Here is a 23,019-nt window from a genome sequence, read left to right as displayed (position 1 = left end):
TACCTTATAGATACTAAGATACCTAATTATAACGTCTTTTCTACGCGCGTTAATTATAAAGGTAGTAGCGCTAACTATATTAACGTTAAGCCTAGCCTTTAGGTATATTCCTTATAAAACAGGTAGCTTTTTTAGCTTATAGAGCAATCTAGTAGATAGATTAAGATTCTTAAGCTATCTATCTATCTTGCGTAGATTTTCTTAAAGCTTCTAGCGTTATAATTCTCTCTTCTCTTATTATATTACTCTTAGCTTTTCTACTACTAATATTAAGGTATTATAGTAATTAGCATTAGCTTAGTAAGTAGCTTAAGCTTTAGTAGTAGATTAAGAGAGTTATATAGAGATAAACACGTTACCTTTATAATTAATTAATTAATTAGTATCTAGCTATATTAGTACACGCTACTTATAGTTAATCTAAACGTTAGCTTCTTTAAGTAGCTTATAACTAATTATTACGTTATAGTAGCTAGTATTATAATATATAAAGTAGGTACGTATTTAGTAGCTTTCTAGTACTAAATTAGCTTTAAAGTATTTATCTATCTAGCTATTAGGTTATCTATTATAACTAGTAAGAGAAATAGGTTCTATACGTAATAGCTTAACGTAGAGATTTTTTCTAAGAGTTTAAAGGTACTTTAGGTATACTAGAACGTAACTACCTACTCTAGTATTAATTAAGTCTCTAAGCTTAATAGTAAGACTATTTATAGATATTTAGTAGAGTAGAGTAAATATAGAACTACTAAATAGCTTTTTATATAGATTTATTACTCTAGTAGATAGCTCTAGAGAGAAGACTTCTTCTAGAGCTAGGCTTTTTCTAAATTATTAGATTTATATTCTAATATATTATTCTTAGGTATCTATAGCTCTATAGGCTCTATAGACTTCTTCTTAGAATTAACGTTCTTAATAGCTTTCTATATAGTAGAAGCGCTTAGATAATTATAGCTTATATAGCTAGGTTACTAGTATTAGAAGTAGGTAACTAGCTTCTTAATTACTAGAGCTTTATTAGAGGTTAGTAGAATACCTAGAAGAGTAGTAGGCGCGTAACGTAGCGTTAACGTAAGCGTATTATATTTTTTAACCTTTCTAGATACGTAAGCTTCTTCTTAGGTAAGCTTTCTAGTAAGATCTTAAGTAAGATCTATATATTAATTATAATTATTAGTATACTAATATTAATAGATATCTATCTACGTATATAGGTTTATTAGAAGCTTTTTATAAAGCTTATAAGAGCTAGCTCTATAGTCTCTACTACTATACGTATACTCTAGAATATCTAGCTAGATAAGTTAATTATAGATAATATAGTCTCTACAAGCTATAAGAATAAGAGCGATAAGTAGAGTAGATTAGATTAAATTTAGCTATCTAAAAGTAAGAAGTAGAAGAATACTCTAAGAGGCTCTATATATAGAGGTGCTAAGCGCTAAGACGCTAGACTAGGTTATATAATAAGATTACGTAACTCGAGGTTATATAACCTAAGGTAAATCTCTAAACTAGACTATTATAATACTAATATATAGAAAAAGAAGTATAATTTATATAAAAGAAAGTAAATTTAAAAAGAAGATACTTTTATAATTAAAGCTAGCTTATAGTTAGTTACTTAAAGAAAGGCTATAAATTAAAATAAGAGTAAAAAGTAGTATAAAGAAGTAGTAGTATATAATAGCTAGCTAGCTTAGTAACGCTATAGATGCTATAGTAAGCTAGAGTATAACACGTAAATATGCTAGATAGTTAAAGATAATATAGATAAGTTAGATAGCTTATCTAAATTTATCTTAAGTAGCTTAGAGTTAGAGTAATCTAACTAAGATGGCGGCTTTTTAGTAGGGGCTTGGCATTTTTTGGGTGGTTCGATGATATGGGCGGTTCGATGATAAAGTACGTTACTCTTTATCCTACCTCTGACTTCGCAACCTACCGCCAACCTACGATTTTTCTTCGTTCGTCTGTCGTTTAGGATGCACCCTGCACTAGTTGCCATGGCGCGAACATCGAGGAGCCAGCTCATCCCAGCCTCGCCAATTTCGAGAAGCGTGGTGCCCACCCCAACCACCTTTACCAACATCTCTCTCGTGTGCACGATGCAGACCACATCCCTCTCTGCATTCTCGTCTACCTAAAGAGTACCCGATATAGGCATCGAATCATACGTAGCACTTCTCGACTCCAAGTTCGACCAAGGATGAAGCTACCGAACCTGCTCGCCCTCCCACCTACCATCCTCCTCTTCTGCGCTGCCCCTCTCGCTGCGGAACCACAATTGGCACACAACCTTCCGAAGCACATGAAGTACTTTCCGGAAGAAGAAACACATGTGAAAAGAAGCCTCGGCGTCCGGGAAAAACTAGAGCGCGGCGAGAAGCCAATCGGGGTGAAGAAAATGAGCATCGACGAGGGCGAAATGTTCTTCCTGGACAGTTGGATATTCGCGTCCGACATGCAAGAATCAGAAGAGCCTGTAAACATTACGGCCCAAGCGTTATCACCGCTGCGACCGCATTCCGAGAAGGGACTATTCGATTCGCTGCTACGGTTCCGGGCGCGAGATGCCCTCCTGAAGCGTGGCTTCAGATGCCCAGAGGGTACGAATGACTGCTCTTCTATCGGCGCGCCGAACAGCTGTTGCGGGACCGACCAGAACTGCATCTCTATCGAGGATACGGGCTATGGCACGGTGGGCTGCTGTCCAAAAGGGCAGACGTGCGCGGGAACGATAACCTGTGATACGGAGAATGGGTATACAGATTGCCCTGACAGCCTAAACGGAGGGTGCTGCCTACCAGGATATAGCTGTCAGGATGTGGGATGTGAGTGCTTGTTTTGCCCACGGTTTCGAACGAACAAGGCTGACATTTGAGCAGGCGTCATAGCAGGAACATCGGTCACCTTCGTCCAGCCCCCTACCTCCGCAACTCTCAGCTCCTCTACCTCGACGGCGGTAGTCGTGGTCCCTACAACACCGTCCTCCGCGCCGTCCGCGTCGCGGACCTGTCCCGCAAGCTGGATCTCCTGCCCATCAAGCTTGGGGGGCGGCTGCTGCCAATCTGGCCTTACATGTGCAACCGGCGCAACCTGTCTCGGCGGGGACTCAAGTAGCAGCATCGCTCCCTCTGCACCCGTCCGTCCTACTAGCAACTCCGCCGTGCCCTCGAACCAGCCCATCTCTTCCTTCCCCGGAGAGTCCATCTGTCCAGTCGGCTTTTATGTCTGCAGCGCATACTATCCTTCCGGATGCTGTAGGATTGGGAGGGATTGTCAAACCATAGGGACTTGTATTATGACGTCCAGCGCCACAATTATCAATACGAATGGTGTGACCATTGTAGCGCCCAACGGTGCGAGCATGGCGACTACGGCAGCACCGCAAGGCGGGTCGTGTCCAAGTGCCTGGTATAGTTGTGCTGCGAATCGGGGCGGTAATTGTTGTCCAAATGGCTACAGTTGCGGAGAGCAATGCACCACCATTTCGGGGACGAGTGTCGAATTGAAGGTAGCTCCAAGCGCAGCTACGATTCCTTCTACTGCCTCTATCTGGGTTTGTATATCATTGGCGATTGCTATCGGTATTGCTATGGTTTCTCTATGAGAATGCCGCTTATACAACGCATTCCATCCTAAGCAAACACAGCATTTCTTCATATCAAATCTCCCCAATTGCCGGTATTATACTGCGCCTAGATAATCTGACTCCGGTACCTCCCATCCAACTCTGCCTCCCTTGTCCAAATATTCATCCCTAGCTTCTCCCCCCTCTGGACCGGCAGCCCCGCATGTAACGTCCTGCGATCCCCCCTCCCCTTTACTAAATTCCGCCAAAAGACGGCATTCCGCGGAAGCGGCCTAAACGTCACTCCCTCATCGAACCCAGCATCGCAATTCACATACTCGCACCAGCGCTCATTCGTCGGCGCATCGAGCAGCGGGAACTGCGTACCCCCGCCGACGATGTCGGTCGAGGCGGCGACGTATACGAAGAAACTAGTGGCTCTGTTTCCGCCGAACTCGGGTGTAGTTTGGGTGGGCGACGTGAACCAGTCAGTGTGGGGCTTGTAATTTTCGCCCAGCAAGTACGTGACGGCTTGGATAGGCTCGAGCCTCGTCCGCGGGATGTCGTAGCCTTGGAATTGCAGAGCTCTTTCTTCGATGCAGCGGACAACCTCGTCGCTGTGAAGCGAAGTGGAGCGCGAGGTGCGGGTGCTGGCGAGGTGTTGCTGCCCCGTTTGGTCGGCGATTTGGGAGGACGAGAAGCGACCGGTGGATATGGATTGCAGATGGGACGCTTCTTCGTGCGTGATAAATTCGGGGATGTAGATTATGAGGGGATCTTCGGAAAAGATTTGTACGTTGTAGAGGTGCTGTGGGCAGGTATAATTCTGTGTAGTTGCGGCTGTGGCTAGCACGGCGAGGAGAGGGATTGGGAGGAGGTGGGCGAGCATCTTGGGAATGTTGTTGATAATTTTGGTGGGTCGCTGATATGGTGAGTGATTATGAACAGCAGTTGCTCGGGACTGGGGAGAGGCCCCTTCGGCGAGCGAGGCACTTTTAAAAGTTGGAGCTCCGTAATCTGATCTACGCTCATGGTGGGGTGGTATTCCTCAAGCCAGGATCTCCGTTACGGATGTGAAACGAGGCAGGTTCCAGGGGTGCAGACGTGCCTGATCTGCGTCTGGGATCGAGCCTCTTAAGTCCGAGGGCGCGTCTGACGTCTTCAAAAGTCTCGGGCGTGCTACGCGGTCGGGTGCAGTTAGATTCCTCAACCCTTCGTTGTGGTGTAGCGTTGATTTATGATCCCTCAATCTTTCGCGATGCGAACACCAACACTCTTTTCCATATGGGGCACGCTACCGATGCTTGTAACGGCGATCCTAATGCAAGACGTCACCAAAGCTGGCTTCGAGACCCTCTTGAAAGACAACGAACTTCTTGTTGTAGCATTCTCCGCGCGAACCTTCGCACCCGTCCAGGCGTTCCACGAAGCCTTCGGGGAAGCCGCCGAGAGCGTCAAGACACTCTGCGTAATAATAGACTGCGATGAGGAAAAGGAGCTCTGCGGAAGTTACGACGTGAACGCCTACCCGGCCGTGAGGCTATTCAAGAAGAATGGAGGGAAGGACGTGGAGGTGACGAGGTATAGAGGGAGGCGGACGAAGAGAGCTATAAGATCGTTCGTGACGAAACACGAAATACCTACCGTAACACACATCGAGCCGGAGAACGTAGGAGCCTTCAAGGCCACCGACGACATCGTGATCATGGCGTACCTCCGCCCCGATCAAGAGGCCCTACTGGAAGTCTTCCGTACCGTAGCCTCAAAGCACCACGCAGACTACGTCTTCGGATACGTAACCGACATGCCTACTGCCGACGCTGAAGGGCTAGCGATGCCGTCGATTGTGTGCTATAAGAACACCGACGGCGATAATAAAGTCATGAACGGGCATTTCTCGGAAGCCGACGTGGGGAAATTCCTGGAAACAGCGACGAGGACGGTGATAGGAGAGTTTAATGAGCGGAACATGGATGTCTACATGGCGGTGAGTAGCGTAACCCAATACCCACATGCTCACAGTGTGTGAGTCAAATAGCTGATTTCAAGAAACAGGCAGACAAACTCGCTGCCTACATCTTCGCCGCTACGGATAACGAAGCGAATGCGTTGCGCTGGGAGCTGACGCCGGTCGCGAAGAAGTTCGACAAGTACGTCACATTTGGCGTCGCAGATGCGGTCGAGTATGCGCCCATGGCGGAAAGTTTTGGGCTGTCGGAGAGGAAGTTCCCTGCGCTGGCGGTCCACGCCCCAATGAATGATAACGTGTTTATCTATCGTCAGGGGAAGAGGATCATGGCGTCCGTGGTGGAGGCCATGCTGACGACAATTCTGCAGGCTAAGGCTGGTTCTGGCCAGGTTTTTGGTAGCGATGCACCAGAAATGGAGGGTGAGGTAACGCAGGATATGCGAAAAGGACACGATGAGCTCTGAAGACGGTCGACAAGCACGCTATACAAAGGACGAGACTGGGTAAAAGGAGAGCGGGTATGCGATGGACCTGACTTGATGAAGGGACGGTAAGAACAGAGCTCATGGTCGCGAGGAGGCGAGCTGAGCGTGGACACCTTCGTCATCAGAGACCTCTCGTATCTGGGGTCAGGAATCAGGGGACGGATTTCCAAGTCTAGGTCGTGACGCTCGGAAGCATTATGGAAAGACGCCTTGGTTTGCTGCGCACAGCTACTTGTGGCTGTATGAAGGTCCAGACAGTTCGCTTACCCCTCGACCTCAGCTCCGTAGCGGGAGCACATGTGCTACAGTCCTTAGCTGTCGTGGGGTGCAGAACGATGCGCCGTCGGCGCAAGGCTGTACCGCCTATTGGTACTGATAGAGCCGTGATAAGCCCATATGTAGAAAATGTGAGTGAGTGGAACTTCGGATACGACGCCTTCCGCCCTTCTGCATTCCTCCTAGTCAGGCGTAGGTGATTTTTTTGTACATAAGGGGGGTCATGTTGTCGCGTGAGCATGACCATTGGTCCAGGAAACCAAAAACTGGCGGCGATTGGTAGCCTCGCAGCCCACAGTATTTCTCGGTGTCTAAATGCGGGTCTGAGAGTGATGCAGCACCAAACGAGCTGAAGGAAGATATATACCTGTGCCGCGTTGTACGCTGTCGTCTTGATCCAACAGCGTAATACCACATTTTGGATTCCTGTGGAGATGAGTTGCTCCTTACCAACCATCACCAACCGCACGAGGGGGTTTGACTTCGGGGATGTGTTTGCCGTTTATCAGTTTTTAAACCAAAAATGTGCTCCCGAAAGCCACATCTTCTTCTCAGGAACGCGGTTGTTGACCGAGAGTGCGTGCAGAAAGATTACAGGACATCATATGGAGTGACTGGACAGCGTACCCCATCTCAGACGTCTGGTAAGATGGCGATACAAGCAGCGGATTAGAGTAAATCCTGACATACCACTAGTGAGTAAGAGCTCTCTCCGCGAAGCACTACGCACCAACCCTAGCCAGATGCTCGAATCGTTCGAGCATTCGGCTATCCGGTACCCGCTCTTTCGATTGTATTCTTTTAGAATGCCTGCTAATGGTACCGTGACCTTGGTCAAGGACTAGAATCGTGACCTGGAAACTTCCCCTCTTTCAACTCGTATCCCGGTTTCCTCGTCCGCCTTTAGGTTTCAGTGTCGAAGTAGCTACTATTTTGCATCTGCTAGGCGACCCAGTCGATTCCGTGATGAGCATGCTACTGACACTTTCTATTTGCCGCTCGACGGTGGAACTAGCGAAGAAGACATGCTCTAAGGTGAAGATGGATGCGGCGGACCCGGATTACGACCGGACCTGGAAAGCTTTGGCTCTCTTCATGGTATCGTACGATGACTGTGGGAAGGCCGAAAGCGTGGGCCAGTTTTGCAGAGACTAGTATGTTCCTAGGAGCGGTGGTATCGAGTGCTACTGACCAGGAATGCAGTGTCGAATTCCGGAGCTATCCGAACTTTGAGGAAGATATCCGCCACATTCACGAAGAGACGGCCGGCACCCTAGCAGCGGACAGGCAAACAAAATCCCTGCCTGCAGTGTTTGCGGAGGCTTTCTTTATCGGCGGCTGCTCTTGAAGGCAGCCTCGTCTGAGCCAAACGCGGCTAATTGGCCCAATATCGAAGCACATAGCATCGCCTTTTCTGGATTGTACCTGTGGGTCACATCGGCTGTCGTTATCGGATGTGTCATCGGTGCTTCACAGACCGAAGGGTCTATCCCGCGGCTGCTGCAAGGATTCGAACACCAAATCAACGAGGCTCGTGGTCAGCGTGTGCGGCGACCGTCTGCCCAAGGTCGCGAGGAGACGGTCTGGTGTGAAGTTGGCCAGAATCGTGCGGCCCGTGGAGGAGTACACTCATGGAGACCGACGAAATGGAGGCATCACCCGAAGGCACTCGGCGTTGGCGGGCGGACCTTGGCTTTGTTCGCCTCAATCGGCATGATGGTCGTCTGGTCCAGCTCCCTCACGTCGGTGACCTTGTCGTTCTTGGTCCCTCCGCGAGGTCCTAACTGCCGTCATATTCCAGAAACGCTCATGTTAGTCGCTGATTCTGCCCCTGTATCCACCACTGACTAGTTTCCAGGCTCGTCACCTGGCTCCTGAGCTTTGCCGCGGAGTGCGCCTTGGAGCGATGGCTGGGGAGACGGCTGTTCTGGGCGGTGTTTTGGAAGGATCTGTTCTGTGCGCTCAGCAACCTAGACATCGTTGTGATCACGCAGTGGGGGATAATGAGTCGTTGTTCGTGCTGGTCGATGTGGGGGTTGAGAGGCCTGCATCTTCCGCAGTAGCTAGAGGTGCAGCCTGAGCTGATGAACTATATCCGCCACGTGGCGCCATGGATAACCTTCATGGCCATCCTGTTCCAGCTGGCATTCTGCGTGGCGGTAGCGGTGAAGTACTGGGATGCGGTGCGTGTCTATATCCAGCGAGACGACGGCGTGTCCGATTCCGGCTGGCAGAGGCGGAAAGGAGGCCGGAAAGCGGCGTCTGAAGACAGAGCACAGGGAGGAGGAGACGGGGCTCAACGGTGCCGATAGCGCGTATACGAAGAGGCCAGTGTACATAATCTAGGTAGGTCCACGGGTACTACATATGCACGTGATATGGTAAGAAAGCGGGAGGCGCGCTAGCACGGACCAGCGAACTCTTGGCATGGAGACAGACGCGAGAAAAAACGGTCCCACTGTGGTCGTGCGCTGCCCGCCGCACTCAACGCTCAGCGCCCGCAGCAAACGATGGCGCCGATCGCCTTTTCGCCCGACGCTTCCATCTCCTCCCACACGCTCTCTGCTGGCTCCGCGCAGCCGCCGCCCATGGAGCTCGCACATTCCCCGTCGGCATTCCTCGCCAACCCCCTCGCCTTTTTGCAGCCCACCGCCCGGCTCAACGCTTCCTTCCTCACCGCGGCGAAACGCTATCTCGACCCGATCGCGTCTGCGGTCAGCCACGAGCAAATCGCGCGCCAGCAGCATCTGCGCAGGAAGAGAAAACGAGGGGAAGCACCAGACGGGGATGCAGGCGTTTTGCGCTTGAAGAAGCTCCATGTAGAGGGGTTCAGCGCAGACCAGGTCTTCCAGCAGACAAGCAAGGTCGTGGATGCTGCAGTCGAAGAGATTGAGCTATTGCTGCCGCAAGAGGACGGGCCGGTAGCAATAGGCTCGGACGAAGCTTCACAAGCGGACTTGGACGGGCAGGAGATCGAGAGCGCGTCCAGCCTTGGGGAGGAGGGCGTCGACTGGGAGTACGACGGTGAGGACGTAGCAGACGAAGAGGGAGACCTGAATGGAGAAGAGGGCCATGAAGATCCGGCGTCGGGCGAAGAGGACCAATTGGAGGATGAAGAGGAACATATCTTCTCCGACGCCCTGTCCCAATACGGCCAAGCCGCAACCTATCGCCCCGATAACGGTGTCGACGACGAGTTCTTCCAGCTGGACACCTTTAACAGACAAACTGGGTTTCTAGAGCAGCAAGACACACGGGGTGAGGCGGCCGATAGTGACGATGAAGAGATCGATTGGGATGCCGATCCCTTCGCCGCTACTGCCGGCAAGGCAGCAAAGGCAGTGACGGGTGACGAATCCGACGACGAAAACGGCCCGACGTTTGGCAACGTTGACTTGCACGCCCCGGAAGGGCTGAGCGACGACGAGTTCCAGGATGGCGAGATGGACGGTGTTGACTCGATGGATAATGCAAACAATCTCATGTACAAGGATTTCTTTGCACCACCCGCCAGAAAAGAATCCAAACGGAAAAGGCGCGGTCGCCCGAATCCGCACAACTTTCCCCCGGATGCAGCCCAACCGAATAACGAAGACATGGAAGACCAGGTCCGAGCTACCATGTCTCGGGTTCACCGCGATCTCTTTGAAGACGACGACAGTGCCGAGTCTGATGGCGAGCTCACCGACCTAGACAGCGCCGACCCGAAATCCCGGCAATCTACGTACCAACGCAGGCAGGCTAAAATAGCGGAACAGATCCGAAAATTGGAAGCCGCCAACGTCGCGCGTCGTGAATGGCAGCTCTCAGGCGAGGCCTCTGCTGGTACGAAATGACGTTCTGTACTACGCTGAGTGCCTAGCTAACCTGGCACGAATCTAGGCGACCGCCCACTCAATTCCCTCCTGGAAGAAAATCTCGACTTTCAGCGTGCCGGTAAACCGACGCCTGTGATTACAGCCGAGGTATGGAGCTTGCAATATGCCAGGGGTTCTATTCTGTCTCATCCACGCCTTAAGGTGCCTCTCAAGTCCCGTTTGAGTACTTTTGGGAAGTCTTATGCGTACTTGATGCTGTGCTGGTGTCTTCTCCCTACCTTCTTTTCTTTGCAATTCGAACATCTGCTAATGTATACCCGCGTTCACAGGTCCAACAGAGCATCGAAGACCTAATCAAAGGCCGCATCCTTCGGGGTGAATTCGATGAGGTCATTCGACGCAGACCAGACGACCTCGCAACTGGTCCTAAGGTGCGACGAGGCGAATTCCAGCTCGATGACAGCAAGGCCTCAAAAGGTCTTGCCGAGATGTATGAGGAGGATCTACTGCGTAGCACAGATCCGAACTACGTAGATTCCCGTGACCAGAAGCTCAAGAAGGAGCATGAGGAGATCTCGGCCCTGTGGAAGAGTATATGTAGCAAGCTCGACTCCCTCAGCTCCAGCCACTTCAAGCCCAAGCCAGCCACTGCGAATCTCGAGATCCGCGTCGACGCCCCGGCCATCGAAATGGAAGACGCACGACCCACAGCGGGCGGCGAAGTTGCGGGCTCCGGCATGCTTGCTCCTCAGGAACTCTACAAGCCCGGTGAGGAGAAGCGCAGGACTGAGATCGTCACTAAGGGCGGTATGCCTGTTGCTCGGGAGGAGATGACTCGCGAGCAGAAGTTTAGGAGACGACGGAGGGAGAAGGAGAGGATCAAGAAGGCGGGTCTTCACCAGCAGCCGAAGGAGGAACGTACTGGAGAGAGGAAGAAGCAAGAAAAGAAGCAGTTGCTGGGTGAATTGAAGAAGGGCGGAGTGCAGGTTATTGGAAAGAAGGGTCAGGTGACGGACGTGGAAGGCAAGGAGGTCAGGGAGGCGTCGAGGAAGGCTGCTGCTAGCTTCAAGCTTTGAGGAGAGATTCTGCATCTGTAGTTTATTAATCAACACGGAGAGATCCCCACGAGGGGTATGCCTCACGCATTTGACCCGAAGAATCTGTTCGTCTTTCTTCGTTTGAGCGTGTCAGATAGTGGTGCTCGGTCCTGTCCAAACATCGGCTCCAACCTTTCCAGTCGCTAGAGCAAGTGCTATGCGCACGCCGTGCGTCACAGTCCCGACCGCACATTAAAAGATAACATCCAATCCACAGTGCTATAATCCCCAAAAACTCTACATCTAACCTCCCGTCTCTGTCCGCCTTCTCGCCCTCGCCCTCGCCCTCCCAACACTACCCTTCACTCCCCACCCATCCCTTAAAAGACTCCCCACGTCCTCCAGACTTAGCCCTGCAGTTTCAGGATAGATTCTATATATCGCAAACCACGCGACCACACAAACTAGCATGTAAAGCGCGAACGTGCCCTCTGGCGTGAAGAACTCCATCATGGGGAGGAATGTGAGGCCGACGAGGGTGTTGGAGCCCCAGTTTGTGGCTGTGGCGAGGGCGGAGCCCAGCGAGCGGACGGAGAGAGGAAAGAGTCTGTGTGTGGGGGTTAGTGTGAAGATATGGGTGAGCGGATAGATGGCAGGGGGAATGAGGGGAAAGGGGGATGTACTCAGATTGCTGCCACGGCACGTTACCCATGCCGATTGCGTAGCCCGCGACATAGGTTACCATCGCCACGAGGATGACCAATGGCCAGACTTTACTATTAGAAGCCGTGGAGTGCGCTTGCTCGGAGCCAACCTGGCCAGGCAGATGCAGGAAATTGAAGGCTACGGCGCACAGAGCGAGTCCGATGACCATGATGGGGACGCTCCAAAGGAGGATACGGCGACGTCCGATGCGGTCGATGTAGTGGAAGGCGACGAGGGTAAAGGCGAAGTTGGTCAGGGCGATAGAGAGAGACGTTAGAGTGGGGGAGCGGAAGCCGACGAGAGAGAAGATGGTCGCAGAAAAGTACATAAGGGAATTCTATACCAAGTTAGACCAACGCTCCAAAGCCTTGACAATGTTGTGAAAAAAGGGTTCACGAGGACTTACAAATCCGCATAGTTGCTGAGCACCTTGCAGCATACATGCAATAACCAATGCCCGCCGATGTCCTCCCACCGTAACAAGCTGCAAGAAATCATGATGCACCCTATCCATCTTCGCTCTCCAGCCATGCTTTCCAGCCCGGACTACCTCCCTCTCGCCCATGGCATCCTCCTCTTCCGTAATCTCCCTCTCGACCCTCCTCAACACTGCACCAACGAGATGCCTGCCATCAAACCCCTCACTCCGCTCATACACCTTCCCGAGTACCCGTCTCGCCTCCTCCTTTAGTCCTGCCTTAACTAGCCATCTGGGTGTCTCGGGCATAAACCACAGCATGAGGAACTGTATCGCCGCTGGCAGCGCTCCAAGACCCACCATCCATCTCCAGCCATGCTCCATTGAAGAGAACAACCAGCCGATAATATACGCAACCACCTGTCCGCCCGTAATAAACAGACTCGCAACCACCACCAATCGCCCTCGAAACGGACTGGGCGACAGCTCCGAGATGTAGAGCGGAACGACAAACGATGCGCTTCCGACGGCTGCTCCGACGATCGATCGACCCGCAATCATTCCCCACACGGTGGTCGTCCAGGCCTGCCATAGCGCTCCAAGTATAAAGAGTATATCGGCGCCGAGGATGACTTTCTTTCTTCCGAGCTGATCTGCGAGGACACCGGTAAAGGGTGATGCGACGAGCGCGAAGAAACTCGTGCAGGAGGTAACGAGGCTCTTGTCTAGCGTGGTCAGAGGGCGGGCGGAGAGGTCGGACCCGATAGACACGAGGGTGGAAGATATAACGCCGGTACTGAATTGCACATCAGCTATCCACGCTCACTCAAGTGTGCGCTGCCTCGTCCCCACATGCGGTCGTGGCATCGAAACAAGGGGAACATAAAACATACTCATATCCAAACAGCAAGCCGCTGACCCCCGCGCAAACCGTCAAGGTCCAGATGAACTTCCCCGGCGCCAACAGCCCGCTCTCATCAACGACATCATCCTCTTCATATCCACGCAGTGCATCATGATCTCTCGGAAACGCGCGCTCGTCGCGGTCAGTGATCAGCGGTTCAGCAGCAGTGTCAACCATACTGTGCAGCTCTATATCCGCCGAGGAAGCCAAGGCTGCAGTTTCGCGATCGGGGGACGAACATCCAGACACACTTTGTATGGCGGCTGGTAGAGGGGAAGGCATGCGACCCGTTGGATGACACACTGCAACCGTCTCGGAACAAGCCACGGAAAGGCGCGGGCTGGAGCCGCGTGACTAGGGCAGGAATGGGCACGTGCGGGTCGAGCCTACCCTTGATCCCACGAGGCCGGTCACTCCTGTGACCGCTCGCGGAACAAGGCTGAGGTACATGTTGCGATCAAGGTTCCAAAGCCAGATGCAAAAAGACAGCTAGTATATTAGGTCGGAAAGGCCTTGAGTATCAGAGGCCCAACCCGAAATATGTGATACCTAGCTATTCGACATCCGTCATTCTTCTCCTCCTAGAACGATCTCGACACTGCCATCCCCTATTGAAAACGCCAAAGCGATTCTCTTCCCCCATCCTCCCGTGGCTAGTTGCCGGAGCGCGGACATGGGCCGTCGTCGCAAAAGACAACAGGCCGCTCTGCCCAAATCCTCCGTCCCGTTTTACTGGCCATGTAAAAACAAGCCAGAGGGCCGAGCCCAGCCTAACGCCGTCAGGTGCCAACCAACGCCGGTCGCTCATGCTTTGTTTGCAGCCAAAGAAGAGAGAAATGGAATCTCCCGCGCTAAATGCAGAGCAAAAACCAGCGGAAAGGGGTATTGCGAGGAAGATCAAGCAACCACGGTATACCCGCAAGAAGCGCGAGGGACTACGAAGCGCGCGTCTTCCCGCAGATAACCGTAGTGTTCAGGAAGTCGTTCATTTGACTTCCTCGCTACCTTCGGGCCCATGCGCGGCAGGACCCGTTGGAGGAATCTGAGGCGGTAGCGAATGTTGTTGCATCATAGGCTGCGAATAGCTGCCGCTTGGGGTACCGCGATGCTGTTGAGGGAACTGATGATGTTGATGTGGCGAACCGTAGTGTGGCTGATGTGGCTGAGGATAGGGTCCACGCATTGGTGTCACTGTAAGTGTTAGTTATTGAAGCAGAAATTCATGGATGGTGACCTACTTGATCCAGGGGGGACTTGCGCAAACATTGGTGGTCCCTGCGCGCCATGCGGCATGTACATGAGTGGCTGTTGTTGATGGCCCTGCTGTGAGCCTTGGTGGCTCATCAACGGCGCTCCACCAGGCCTAGGGCTAGGGAATCCATTCCCCCCGGGACCCGTGGGCATTTGACCAGGATACTGAGGATAAGCCGGTCCGGGAGCGGGAGAGTACATGGTCATCTGAGGGTTCGTCGGCATTCCCATGAACGGACCATTCGACGGCTGATTCGTCATCATTTGTCCGCCCATGGCTGGGCCCGGAGGGCCTACGAACTGAGGAGGCCCCTGACCCGCGCGAAGGGAAACGTGCTGGACGCTGGGGCTCATGCCATAGTGCTGCATCGGTACTTGCTGTGGGAAGCTGGGCATGGGTTGCGGCTGTTGGCCATATATGTACGGTTGCATAGGGCGTGGCGACGGGTGCACTGACGACGTCGAATGGGAGAACTGCATGTGCTGAGGCTCGAAATGGTGAGGACCTTGACCGTGATGCGGCTGCACTGGTGGATGCCGGGGTGTATGATGCGGCGTTTGGCCTTGTTGCATGCCCTGCGTTCCTTGAAGATGTGGCGGGAGCTGATGCTGGTGAGGAATAGGTCCATTACCCATTACATTCTGCGGGGCTGAGATCGGTGGTGCGGCGGCGCGCTCGAACATGTCAACGTAGCCTTTCTCTGTATTCATCTGTGGGAAGTCCCAAGTAGGGGGTGTTCGGTAGGGTGGCTGGATGCCGCCGTTGCTGGCATATTCGCGGGTCTTATCCTGCTCTTGCGCTTCCTTTCTCAACCGCTTGATGGGATTGAAGGATTCACTGAGATCCAAGGGCTGTATAGACGGACGTTGACCACCGAAGAAGCTGGTGATCTGCAGTTTTCGTGGTGGCTCCTGACGTGAAGCTGAATCAGGCCTAGGGCTGGAGTGGGTACTTGGGTTTCCGCCTGGTTGGAAGGTATTGGCGGATGGATTTGGTTTGAATTCGCTCGCTCGAACATTGAACCTCGTCGACACACCAGACGTTGGAGTCTGCACCCCGCTTGATGATTGTGAGGGTCCAGTAGGCGGGGGTACCCGCATATCCTGAATGGGAATAGGCTGGGGAACGCCATTGTATGGTATAGCCCCTTGCTGCTTGTGTTGCTGCTGATTTAGTTGAAGACGTGTGCTTAGTAGGCCATGGTTGCGCGGCGGCATCTGGTTCATATTCTGGTTGTGTACTGTGCGCTCCCTCATCGACGCCGATCCGTATTGGTTCTGAGCAGGGCGAGGCCGCTGGTTCTGCTGGCGGTCGGCGGCGGCGATCGGAGACGGCTGAGCAGGATCGGGCTTGACGTTGCTCGGCCGGGGAACGGATTTGGTATCTACAGCGGTAGCAACCGGCTTAGGAGGGGTGACCTTGAGCTCTTGCACAGCACGGAGGGCTTTCTCCACAATCTGCTGCTGCTTGGTCTCGTCCTTGGCAAGAATGGGAACCAAGTCTGTGGGCACCGGGGTGTTGAGCTTAAAGTTCTGCGAGAACTTCTTCAAGTCGTTCAGCTTAACTGCCTTCGACTCTCGTGCTATTGACCGCTGACGTTCGGACATCCGCAGCTTCTCTGCGGCGGAGAACTGCTTGAAAGAGTCGAGAAGGTCATGTTCGACGTTTGCTGTCGCGTTGTCAGGCCGTCCTGATTTGCGAGTTGGGATACCCGCTGCAGGCTTGAGGGCGTTGCTCGGCTTCTGCGCCTGCTCAGCAGCAGGCTTGGTTGGAGGTGTGGGCTTCATATCCGCTTTGGCTGGAGTATCCTTAGGAGGCTCTGCTTTCACCGCAACTGGCGCCTCGGCTTTAGGAGCTGCCTCAACTTTTGCAGGCTCAGGAGTAGCAGACTTCTCGACCGGCGGGCTTGTGGTACGCTGCGCTGGCTTTGAGGCAGCTGAATCTGGACGAGCGAGCTGTGAAGAGATGATTGCTGGGTCCACTGGCGCTCCTGGGACCGTCGGCTGGCTCGTTGGGGGACGGCGCGCAGGTGGCATATATCTGTTTGGCTGGCCAGCGGGGAGAGGTGGGAAATCGGGGCCACGGCGGACTCCGCTGTATCTGTATACTCGTCAGTGTGCAAGAAGCACAACATGTTGTGCGCACATACCTCTCTTCCTCGTCATCACCCTTGTCATCGGCGTTCTGCTGGCCCCGCTCTTCGCGGACATGGGCATTGAGCGCGCTACTACCCTCAATCTCGCGAGCAAGCCTGGCCGCGCGAGCCTCCTTCTCTGCATACCGCGGGTTGTTGCGATCAATGATAGTGGTATACAAGTTCTCGTCGTAGTCGCTTCGCACGCCAAAGAGCTTCTCGTTCGCCGAGAACTGATCCCACCCTGTTGAGGCCCCCTTGGGCTCCAAGGAGAGGTCGGCATTTGCGTCCGCAGACGGCTCCCACTTCTGAAGAGTCCGTTCGCGGATGGCCATATTGCCAGAAATGTCTGTATCGGTGCGGAACCCGGTGGTACCTGTGCATAACGTCAATGATTGGGAAGTGCTAATAGCAAGAAACATACCATTCCGACCCTTGGCTTGTGTCTTGTCGAGGATAACGTTGTTGACGTGGAAGTCGGCAACGTCGCTCATGTCGAACGCCATCACGTGGTTGTCCCCAACACCCACGTAGTCGTCGGAGACGTCGATTGTGCCGTTTACCTGAGCATCTCCCGCGGGTTGCACCTTCTTGACCATTTTGAAAACGTAGCGCATCTCGGTCGGGTCGAGGGAGGTGCCCGACAGCACGCCCGTGTACTTTTCGCCGTTCTTCAAGGTGATGTTGCCCGGAAGGCCCTGCGCGAGGCGAGGAATCAGCATTGGCAATTATTGCGCGAACAGAGGAAAGGGCATCTTACTGAGAGATTGGCGAGCAGGTACATCATCCTGTCATTGAGGTGCCTCATTGGGGATGCGGTCTCTGCAGAGAGAGCGACCGGGGCTTGTGAGGGCTTAGGGGCGTTGACGACGCCGTTGGAGTTGCTGATGTTCGTCGGTCGCTGAGTGATGGGGTTGGTGCCCTGGGTCCATGCTTTTTGGGGCGGAGGTTTCCTGGAAGAGCAGCACCGAGTCAGCAGCGCATCCAAGCGCACGGAGTCGGAACAGGAACGCGAAAGCAAAGGGCGCAATGTATGCGAGCGGGGCGGCGGTGGATAGAGAATGGGCAATTTTGGGGTACGAAAGCGTTGCACCGTGGCTCCATGTGACTGATTGCACGTCACACGAGAAAGTGCCGCTGGAGGCGGATATCGTCCAACGAGCTCTCGAGGCGTGGCTGGGGGGCAGCAGCAGCGGCGGGCGCCGCGGTGAAAAAGGGGAGCGATGACGGGGCGTGCAGGGAGAAATTGAGGTAGCGCCGGGAGCGCGGGAGCTTACCTTTGCCCGCCGTCAACGGGGCTGCCAGCCTGCTTGCGCGCACCGTCGGCGCCTTTGGCAGCGGTGCTCATCTTCAGTTGTGCTCGGCCGCCAGGGGGATTCGAGGATGCGGGGCTCACAGGTCCGTTGACATTGGAGCCGTTGAGGGACGTGGCGGCGGCGGAGCTGGACATGGGCGTGTCGGCGTGAGTTGAGGAGGCCTCTCCTCCGACTCAGCGTGGTGAAGGCAGCGCAGAGGGCGCAATGGAGAGCGGGGCGCGGAGGGGGGGAAGAGAAAGGAGCGGGCAAAAGGCTGCCAGCGTCGGGGGAGGCAGACGGGGCTGCAGCACGAAAAGGCGGATGCTAGAAGCTGGACAAAAGTGCGGCCCCGGGGGGTGAGGTGAGGTTTCCAGAGGAAGGCGCGACCTTGGGGCTTGGCACGTACTCTGGGAAGGCGCTAGCTCGACTGCTGCGGGATCGCCGTATATGAAACAGCCGTAAACTTTCAGCGGCCGTGGCGGGGCGGAACAGTCAGCCAAGCGGGTGCGGTCGCCGAGCGGAATGCGCGTGTGCTGGGAGTTTGCAGCTAGGGAGAGGTTAGGATATTGTCGGTCGCTTGTCAGTGGTGCGGAGGTGTAGGATGCTCTGCCACTACGCGCAGGACGTTGGGGGAACACTGGGGCTGGTGCGTTATAGTCGGTGCAACAAGCCACACCGGATGCCAGACGCGGCGCCCTGGACAGGCTGCCGCACTGCCGACTATTATTATGATTATTATTGTTGTTCGGATGTAGCACGCATTCTTCAAATAATGCTTCGAGAAGAGACGCTGGCTGTCCATCTCGGCTTTTTCGCAGCGTTTGTTCCCGCGCTCCATGTCCGACTACCACCGCACTGTGTATGCCACGGAGAACTGTTTGCTCCTGTCCTTCCCCAAATCCCGCCGAGCATGGCATCGCGCCCACATTAGGCAAAAAGGCCTGAGGAGCAGCTCGACTCAGGCACGCTGAAACCCCGTCTCACGATGCCGTCTGGAGGACTAGGCCGGTGGTGAACTGCAGGTGACTAAGACGCTTGGCACATGCACCTACCACGGCGAGCGTTCACCATGATGCGTCTGCACCTGCACTTCACCACCCACACCACTCATGCACTCTAGCTCCTTCACCGCGAGCAGAAGACCGCCCTCCCGCGACTCCGACGCCACCCTCTACCCAGCCTCGTCGGCGTCCAGCATGACGCTCACCGAGGAATACCCGCCCCCACAGGGCTCGAGCAAGGGCTCCTCGCGCGGAGCGCATTCCAGGCGACCCCAGCAGACAGTGAGTACCGCCCTCCCGCACCACCACCACCACCACCACCACGGCAGCGGAGACGCCTCACTGACCCTCCCCGGCCATGCAGCCGCAACAGCAACTCAGCCAGATAGAGAAGTCAGGTAATCCTCCTCGAACCAGCCCTCTCAGCCCGCCAGCTTACCCCCTCCAGTCACCCATCTGCTTGTCGCAACCAAACAACTACTCGAAACACTCACGCTCTGGTCTCGTGGGACCGCCACCGAAAGCGAAGTCTCGGACGTGTACGTGCGCCTGGGCTACGAGTTCAACATTGCCTCGCGGGCTTTCAACGCCATCGGAGTCGACACACAAGATCTCGGAAACGTTCCGGAGCTCCTCCGCGGTATCCTCGAAGAGACGCTTAGCCAAGAAGCGTCGCAAGCCAGCCTCGACAACTTCCTGCCCCGGATACGAGACATCATCATTAATCTCCTACACGGCCTGAAGAAGAAGCAGCAGCGGCTGCGGCAGCGGACCGGCCGGGATGGCAATATCAACGGAGGCAGCCCACGCCAGGGCAGCATTGGGAGTACTGGCGAGGTGGAAGACCCGCAACAGGCTCGCGCATCAAGCACGAGGCTGCCGCCGCGGCACGAGAGCGCAGAGTACATCGCCGAAGGGCCTGAGCTGCCTCCGCGTTCGTCATCGGTCCCTGGAAGGGCGTCCCCCAACAAGTACGACACCCTCCCTTCAAACCCTCGAGCCAATCGGTCGACAAACGCCAGCCAGCTGTCCACGGACTCCTCGCTTTCAAGCAATACAATGCAGCAGATACCCGTCATTGCTCCCTATCCGTCCGACGACCAGATGCCCAGGTCTCCCGAACACAAGCAACCCAACTACGCCATCGACTTCCCACCTCCGCCGCCACCGCCCAAACAGCAGGATGCTTTGGCAGCGTTGCAGCGAGGAGGCGAGCTGGAGAGGAGGGCTTCGCGGAGATTCTCCGCGTATCAGATCCAGAAACACTTGGGCACGAATGGAATTCCTCTGCCCCCGGTGCAGAACTCGCCCATACCGAATCGGGGAAGAGACGTGCGCGAGTCCATGAACGCGGTGCGAATACGGGGTTCACTGCTGCACAGTCGACAGCGTTCGGCTCAGCGGCCCTCGGTTGACACCGGCTTCGACAAGACAAACGACGTGTCTAGGCGCATTTCCGAAGAGAGTACTCAGAGTTATGCTCCCAGCATCAAACCTCCCCAGGAGGAGCCAATCGCCGAGGACAGTCCTGTTCAGAAGACGCCCGAGGATAAGCTTGCGGCACCCAAATTCCCTGAAGGCGAGCAGCCTATGCTAGGTGCGACGATCAGCGGGCCTTTGATTGAACCAGCAGACCTCCCCTCGGAATCGCCCGTAAAGGAACTTCGGAAGCCCACCGGCGTGCCCGCCAGGCATGGATCACGACGAGTAAAGTCGCCATCCCCGCAACCGGAGCATTTCGTCCCGGAACAGTCGCCACAGCCTGGCAAGGAGCTTACCCTGTTCTTGCAATATAAGAGCAAGATAAAGAAATACGTCTTTTCAGATGGCGCGGACTTGTCGATTGGTCGATTGCAGCTCGCATTCATTGAGAAGTTCGCCTGGGATACCCACCGTAACGGCGAGCTTCCAGAGATACACATCCAAGACCCTGTCTCTGGCGTGCGTTATGAGCTGGAAGACATCAACGACATCAAGGACCGCTCTGTTCTTGTCCTTAACATCGAACAGCTCGACGAAGTAAAGCATCATATTGACGACAAATTCGGTGGTCTGAACCGTCTAGTAGAGAGCATCAAGACCGTGGTCGAGGATCAACAGTCTACCATCCAGCGGGTTGCCGAGCGCCAACAACAAGCCGCAAAAGAGATTGCGGGTATCGCAGCAGCTCCCACCTTGTCGTCGGCTCGTGTCTCAACAGTGCTCACGCCACGCTCTCCGATGCCTTCCAGTGGACCTACGGAGCCAACTGTGTCCTCAGCCGCCCAACTCAGCGAGGTTCAGTCCCTCCGCCGAGACTTGGCTATCGTACGTCAGACATACTCCTCTTTCGTTGGGGACATTGAAGCAAGCATGTCGGCTATCCGTACCAAGGCCGCCGCAGTCAAATCAACCGCAGTCAAAGCTGCTCTTCCGACACTTGAAGGGGACAGCGGTCGCGCATACGTCAACTCCGGCAAGAAAACATTGCAAGAGGACTCAGAGAAGATCGTCAATCGTGTAGATGACCTACAAGACCTGGTCGAGGATCTCCGTAAGGATGTTGTGACTCGCGGTGTCCGTCCTTTACCCCGCCAACTCGAAATAACAGCCAAGGACCTATCCAAAGCCACCGCTGAACTCAAGAAACTGCAGGACTTTTTGGCGAAGGAGAAGCCACTGTGGACCAAGATCTGGGAACAGGAGTTGCAGACCGTTTGCGAAGAACGTGATCTGCTGACCATGCAGGAAGAACTTGCTGCTGATCTGCAAGATGATTTGGAGAAGGCAGCCCAGACGCTGGAGCTCGTGGAACAAGCTACCAAGCAGCAGAATCTGACAAGCGACAAGGACCAAGGCAAAGGCATGCGCTCAGCTAGTGGACGTAACCTGGTTCATGCCGTCGCGTACGACAAAGCCATTGATCCTCGTCAAGCCCGAGACGGAGTCTTGGGTGAAGTCAAGGCTTTGCAGCCCAACCACGAGAGCAGACTGGAGGCCATAGAGCGTGCAGAAAAGGCTCGACAACGCGAGCTTGAGACTCGTAAGGAGGGCGAGTTCAAGAGAGAGCTGGGCCAATTTGTCGAAGAGGGGAAGCTTAAGAAGACTGGCGGCGTGGAGGAAGCAGAGCGTCTGCGCAAAGCCAAGGACGAGCGAGCTCGCAAAGAATACCATGAGAGGATGCTGGCCCGGGAAAAGGCAAGGGCGGACAAGGCGGCTGCCGCCGCTGCGGATGTGGCTACCGAGAACGGCACCGAAGAGAAGAAGGATGGTGCTGCGGCTGAGGATACGCCGAACCAGGAGGATGCAAAGGACGAGCGGGTGACGACACCTGAAGGTGGTGCCACTCCCGCATAATCCTGTTGCTATTCTTAATCTCCCCTCTTGGTTCGGGCTGATCTTGCAACAGACATGCCGCAGTTGAAGTACACGATCCGTCCCTGGGTGAAGACCGGTTTGCCTCTGACGATGCCCGTGACGACTTGTCCGGGCCTCGCGGCCCCTATCTTGACCAATCTGCCGACGGAAAAGCCACCCTCAACCATTCGCCTCGTAGATTCCGCTCCTCTCGTTGAGTCTCCAAACTCAGCCGAGTATTTCAGAACAAGCTCTGCGCTTTCGCGAGACACACCGACTCCAACGATTGCTTCCACCAAAACATCCCGGCCTTCCTCCAAACAAGACACCTCCAGTTCCCGCACGTCAAAAGCTACCTTTTTTGGTCCGCGAGAGTCTGGCAAGCCGAGTCCTAGGACACCGCCAACCGGTCGACCGCGCGGAAAAACGGTTCCAGTGGTGAACTCATCGCTGCCTCGTACGCCAGAGAGGAACACGGATAGTGCGCTTAGTTTCACGCCTAGCACGAGCTCGAAGCATATTGCCAGTTGGTTCTCGGGATTGTTAGGGCGCTGAATGAAGTCTTCGTGATAAGAAGAGGAGGGATGAAGACAGGATTACCTTTTTCAAGTGGTTTCAATTCGCATTCTATGTCTGCTGTGCATGGATATTCTCCGTTTTTACTCCAATAACTACCTAACAGGGGCTGTTTACTGGCAGAGTTTGTGGTGACGTATTCCTTTTTCTTTCCTCGGTTCCAGCGAGCAATTTTTGGAGCGTTCTTGCATGGCGTTATGCGGAGCTTGTGGAGCTCTCATGTTCTACGAGAC

General features: G+C 54.2%; 8 protein-coding genes across 8 annotated transcripts; 5 read left to right on the top strand and 3 right to left on the bottom strand.

Annotated features, from left to right (window-relative positions):
• The first annotated feature begins 1,927 nt into the window (after nt 1–1,927).
• BU26DRAFT_513282 (uncharacterized protein) lies at nt 1,928–3,733 on the top strand. The gene is made up of 2 exons (XM_033827589.1): nt 1,928–2,840; nt 2,895–3,733. The coding sequence occupies exons 1-2, from the start codon at nt 2,216–2,218 to the stop codon at nt 3,617–3,619; spliced, it is 1,350 nt and encodes a 449-aa protein (XP_033691458.1). The 5' UTR covers nt 1,928–2,215; the 3' UTR covers nt 3,620–3,733.
• Nucleotides 3,708–4,569, bottom strand: BU26DRAFT_472739 (uncharacterized protein; the record flags this gene model as incomplete). The annotated part of the gene is made up of 1 exon (XM_033825443.1): nt 3,708–4,569. The coding sequence occupies exon 1, from the start codon at nt 4,467–4,469 to the stop codon at nt 3,708–3,710; it is 762 nt and encodes a 253-aa protein (XP_033691457.1). The 5' UTR covers nt 4,470–4,569.
• Nucleotides 4,570–4,864: 295 nt separating this feature from the next.
• On the top strand, nt 4,865–6,391 carry BU26DRAFT_574581 (uncharacterized protein; the record flags this gene model as incomplete). Its single annotated transcript, XM_033834333.1, has 3 exons — nt 4,865–4,886; nt 5,059–5,567; nt 5,636–6,391. The coding sequence occupies 3 exons, from the start codon at nt 4,865–4,867 to the stop codon at nt 6,011–6,013; spliced, it is 909 nt and encodes a 302-aa protein (XP_033691456.1). The 3' UTR covers nt 6,014–6,391.
• A 1,953-nt stretch (nt 6,392–8,344) lies between these two features.
• Nucleotides 8,345–8,636, top strand: BU26DRAFT_513280 (uncharacterized protein). Its single transcript, XM_033827588.1, has one exon. The coding sequence runs from the start codon at nt 8,434–8,436 to the stop codon at nt 8,620–8,622; it is 189 nt and encodes a 62-aa protein (XP_033691455.1). The 5' UTR covers nt 8,345–8,433; the 3' UTR covers nt 8,623–8,636.
• Nucleotides 8,637–8,786: 150 nt separating this feature from the next.
• BU26DRAFT_536610 (U3 small nucleolar ribonucleoprotein-like protein Mpp10) lies at nt 8,787–11,204 on the top strand (the record flags this gene model as incomplete). The annotated part of the gene is made up of 3 exons (XM_033831360.1): nt 8,787–10,135; nt 10,193–10,275; nt 10,458–11,204. Exons 1-3 carry the CDS (start codon nt 8,821–8,823, stop codon nt 11,202–11,204), a joined length of 2,145 nt encoding a protein of 714 aa, XP_033691454.1. The 5' UTR covers nt 8,787–8,820.
• BU26DRAFT_513278 (general substrate transporter) lies at nt 11,204–13,486 on the bottom strand. The gene is made up of 4 exons (XM_033827587.1): nt 13,182–13,486; nt 12,277–13,084; nt 11,849–12,207; nt 11,204–11,772 (listed from the first exon to the last, which is right to left on the bottom strand). Exons 1-4 carry the CDS (start codon nt 13,472–13,474, stop codon nt 11,469–11,471), a joined length of 1,764 nt encoding a protein of 587 aa, XP_033691453.1. The 5' UTR covers nt 13,475–13,486; the 3' UTR covers nt 11,204–11,468.
• Nucleotides 13,487–14,177: 691 nt separating this feature from the next.
• On the bottom strand, nt 14,178–17,926 carry BU26DRAFT_413798 (uncharacterized protein; the record flags this gene model as incomplete). Its single annotated transcript, XM_033823035.1, has 6 exons — nt 14,178–14,383; nt 14,431–16,544; nt 16,594–16,954; nt 17,003–17,276; nt 17,339–17,531; nt 17,856–17,926. 6 exons carry the CDS (start codon nt 17,924–17,926, stop codon nt 14,178–14,180), a joined length of 3,219 nt encoding a protein of 1,072 aa, XP_033691452.1.
• A 1,085-nt stretch (nt 17,927–19,011) lies between these two features.
• BU26DRAFT_22341 (AIP3-domain-containing protein) lies at nt 19,012–22,596 on the top strand. Its single transcript, XM_033820783.1, has 2 exons — nt 19,012–19,272; nt 19,323–22,596. Exons 1-2 carry the CDS (start codon nt 19,233–19,235, stop codon nt 22,208–22,210), a joined length of 2,928 nt encoding a protein of 975 aa, XP_033691451.1. The 5' UTR covers nt 19,012–19,232; the 3' UTR covers nt 22,211–22,596.
• Nucleotides 22,597–23,019: the final 423 nt, after the last annotated feature.

This window comes from Trematosphaeria pertusa (assembly GCF_010094035.1).
Source record: "Trematosphaeria pertusa strain CBS 122368 unplaced genomic scaffold BU26scaffold_1, whole genome shotgun sequence".
Classification (NCBI taxonomy): Eukaryota; Fungi; Ascomycota; class Dothideomycetes; order Pleosporales; family Trematosphaeriaceae; genus Trematosphaeria; species Trematosphaeria pertusa.
This window is presented reverse-complemented; position numbering and strand designations above follow the sequence as displayed.

Bases quoted from the DNA above. Each gene is read 5' to 3' on its own strand.
- BU26DRAFT_513282 (XM_033827589.1), top strand. From the start codon at position 2,216: ATGAAGCTACCGAACCTGCTCGCCCTCCCACCTACCATCCTCCTCTTC. The intron at 2,841-2,894 runs GTGAGTGCTTGT...ACATTTGAGCAG, and splicing joins TAGCTGTCAGGATGTGGGAT to GCGTCATAGCAGGAACATCG.
- BU26DRAFT_22341 (XM_033820783.1), top strand. From the start codon at position 19,233: ATGCAGCCGCAACAGCAACTCAGCCAGATAGAGAAGTCAG. The intron at 19,273-19,322 runs GTAATCCTCCTC...TACCCCCTCCAG, and splicing joins CAGCCAGATAGAGAAGTCAG to TCACCCATCTGCTTGTCGCA.
- BU26DRAFT_513280 (XM_033827588.1), top strand. From the start codon at position 8,434: ATGGCCATCCTGTTCCAGCTGGCATTCTGCGTGGCGGTAGCGGTGAAG.
- BU26DRAFT_513278 (XM_033827587.1), bottom strand. From the start codon at position 13,474: ATGCCTTCCCCTCTACCAGCCGCCATACAAAGTGTGTCTGGATGTTCG. The intron at 13,085-13,181 runs GTATGTTTTATG...TGTGCAATTCAG, and splicing joins GGCTTGCTGTTTGGATATGA to TACCGGCGTTATATCTTCCA. The intron at 12,208-12,276 runs GTAAGTCCTCGT...AACTTGGTATAG, and splicing joins CTCAGCAACTATGCGGATTT to AATTCCCTTATGTACTTTTC.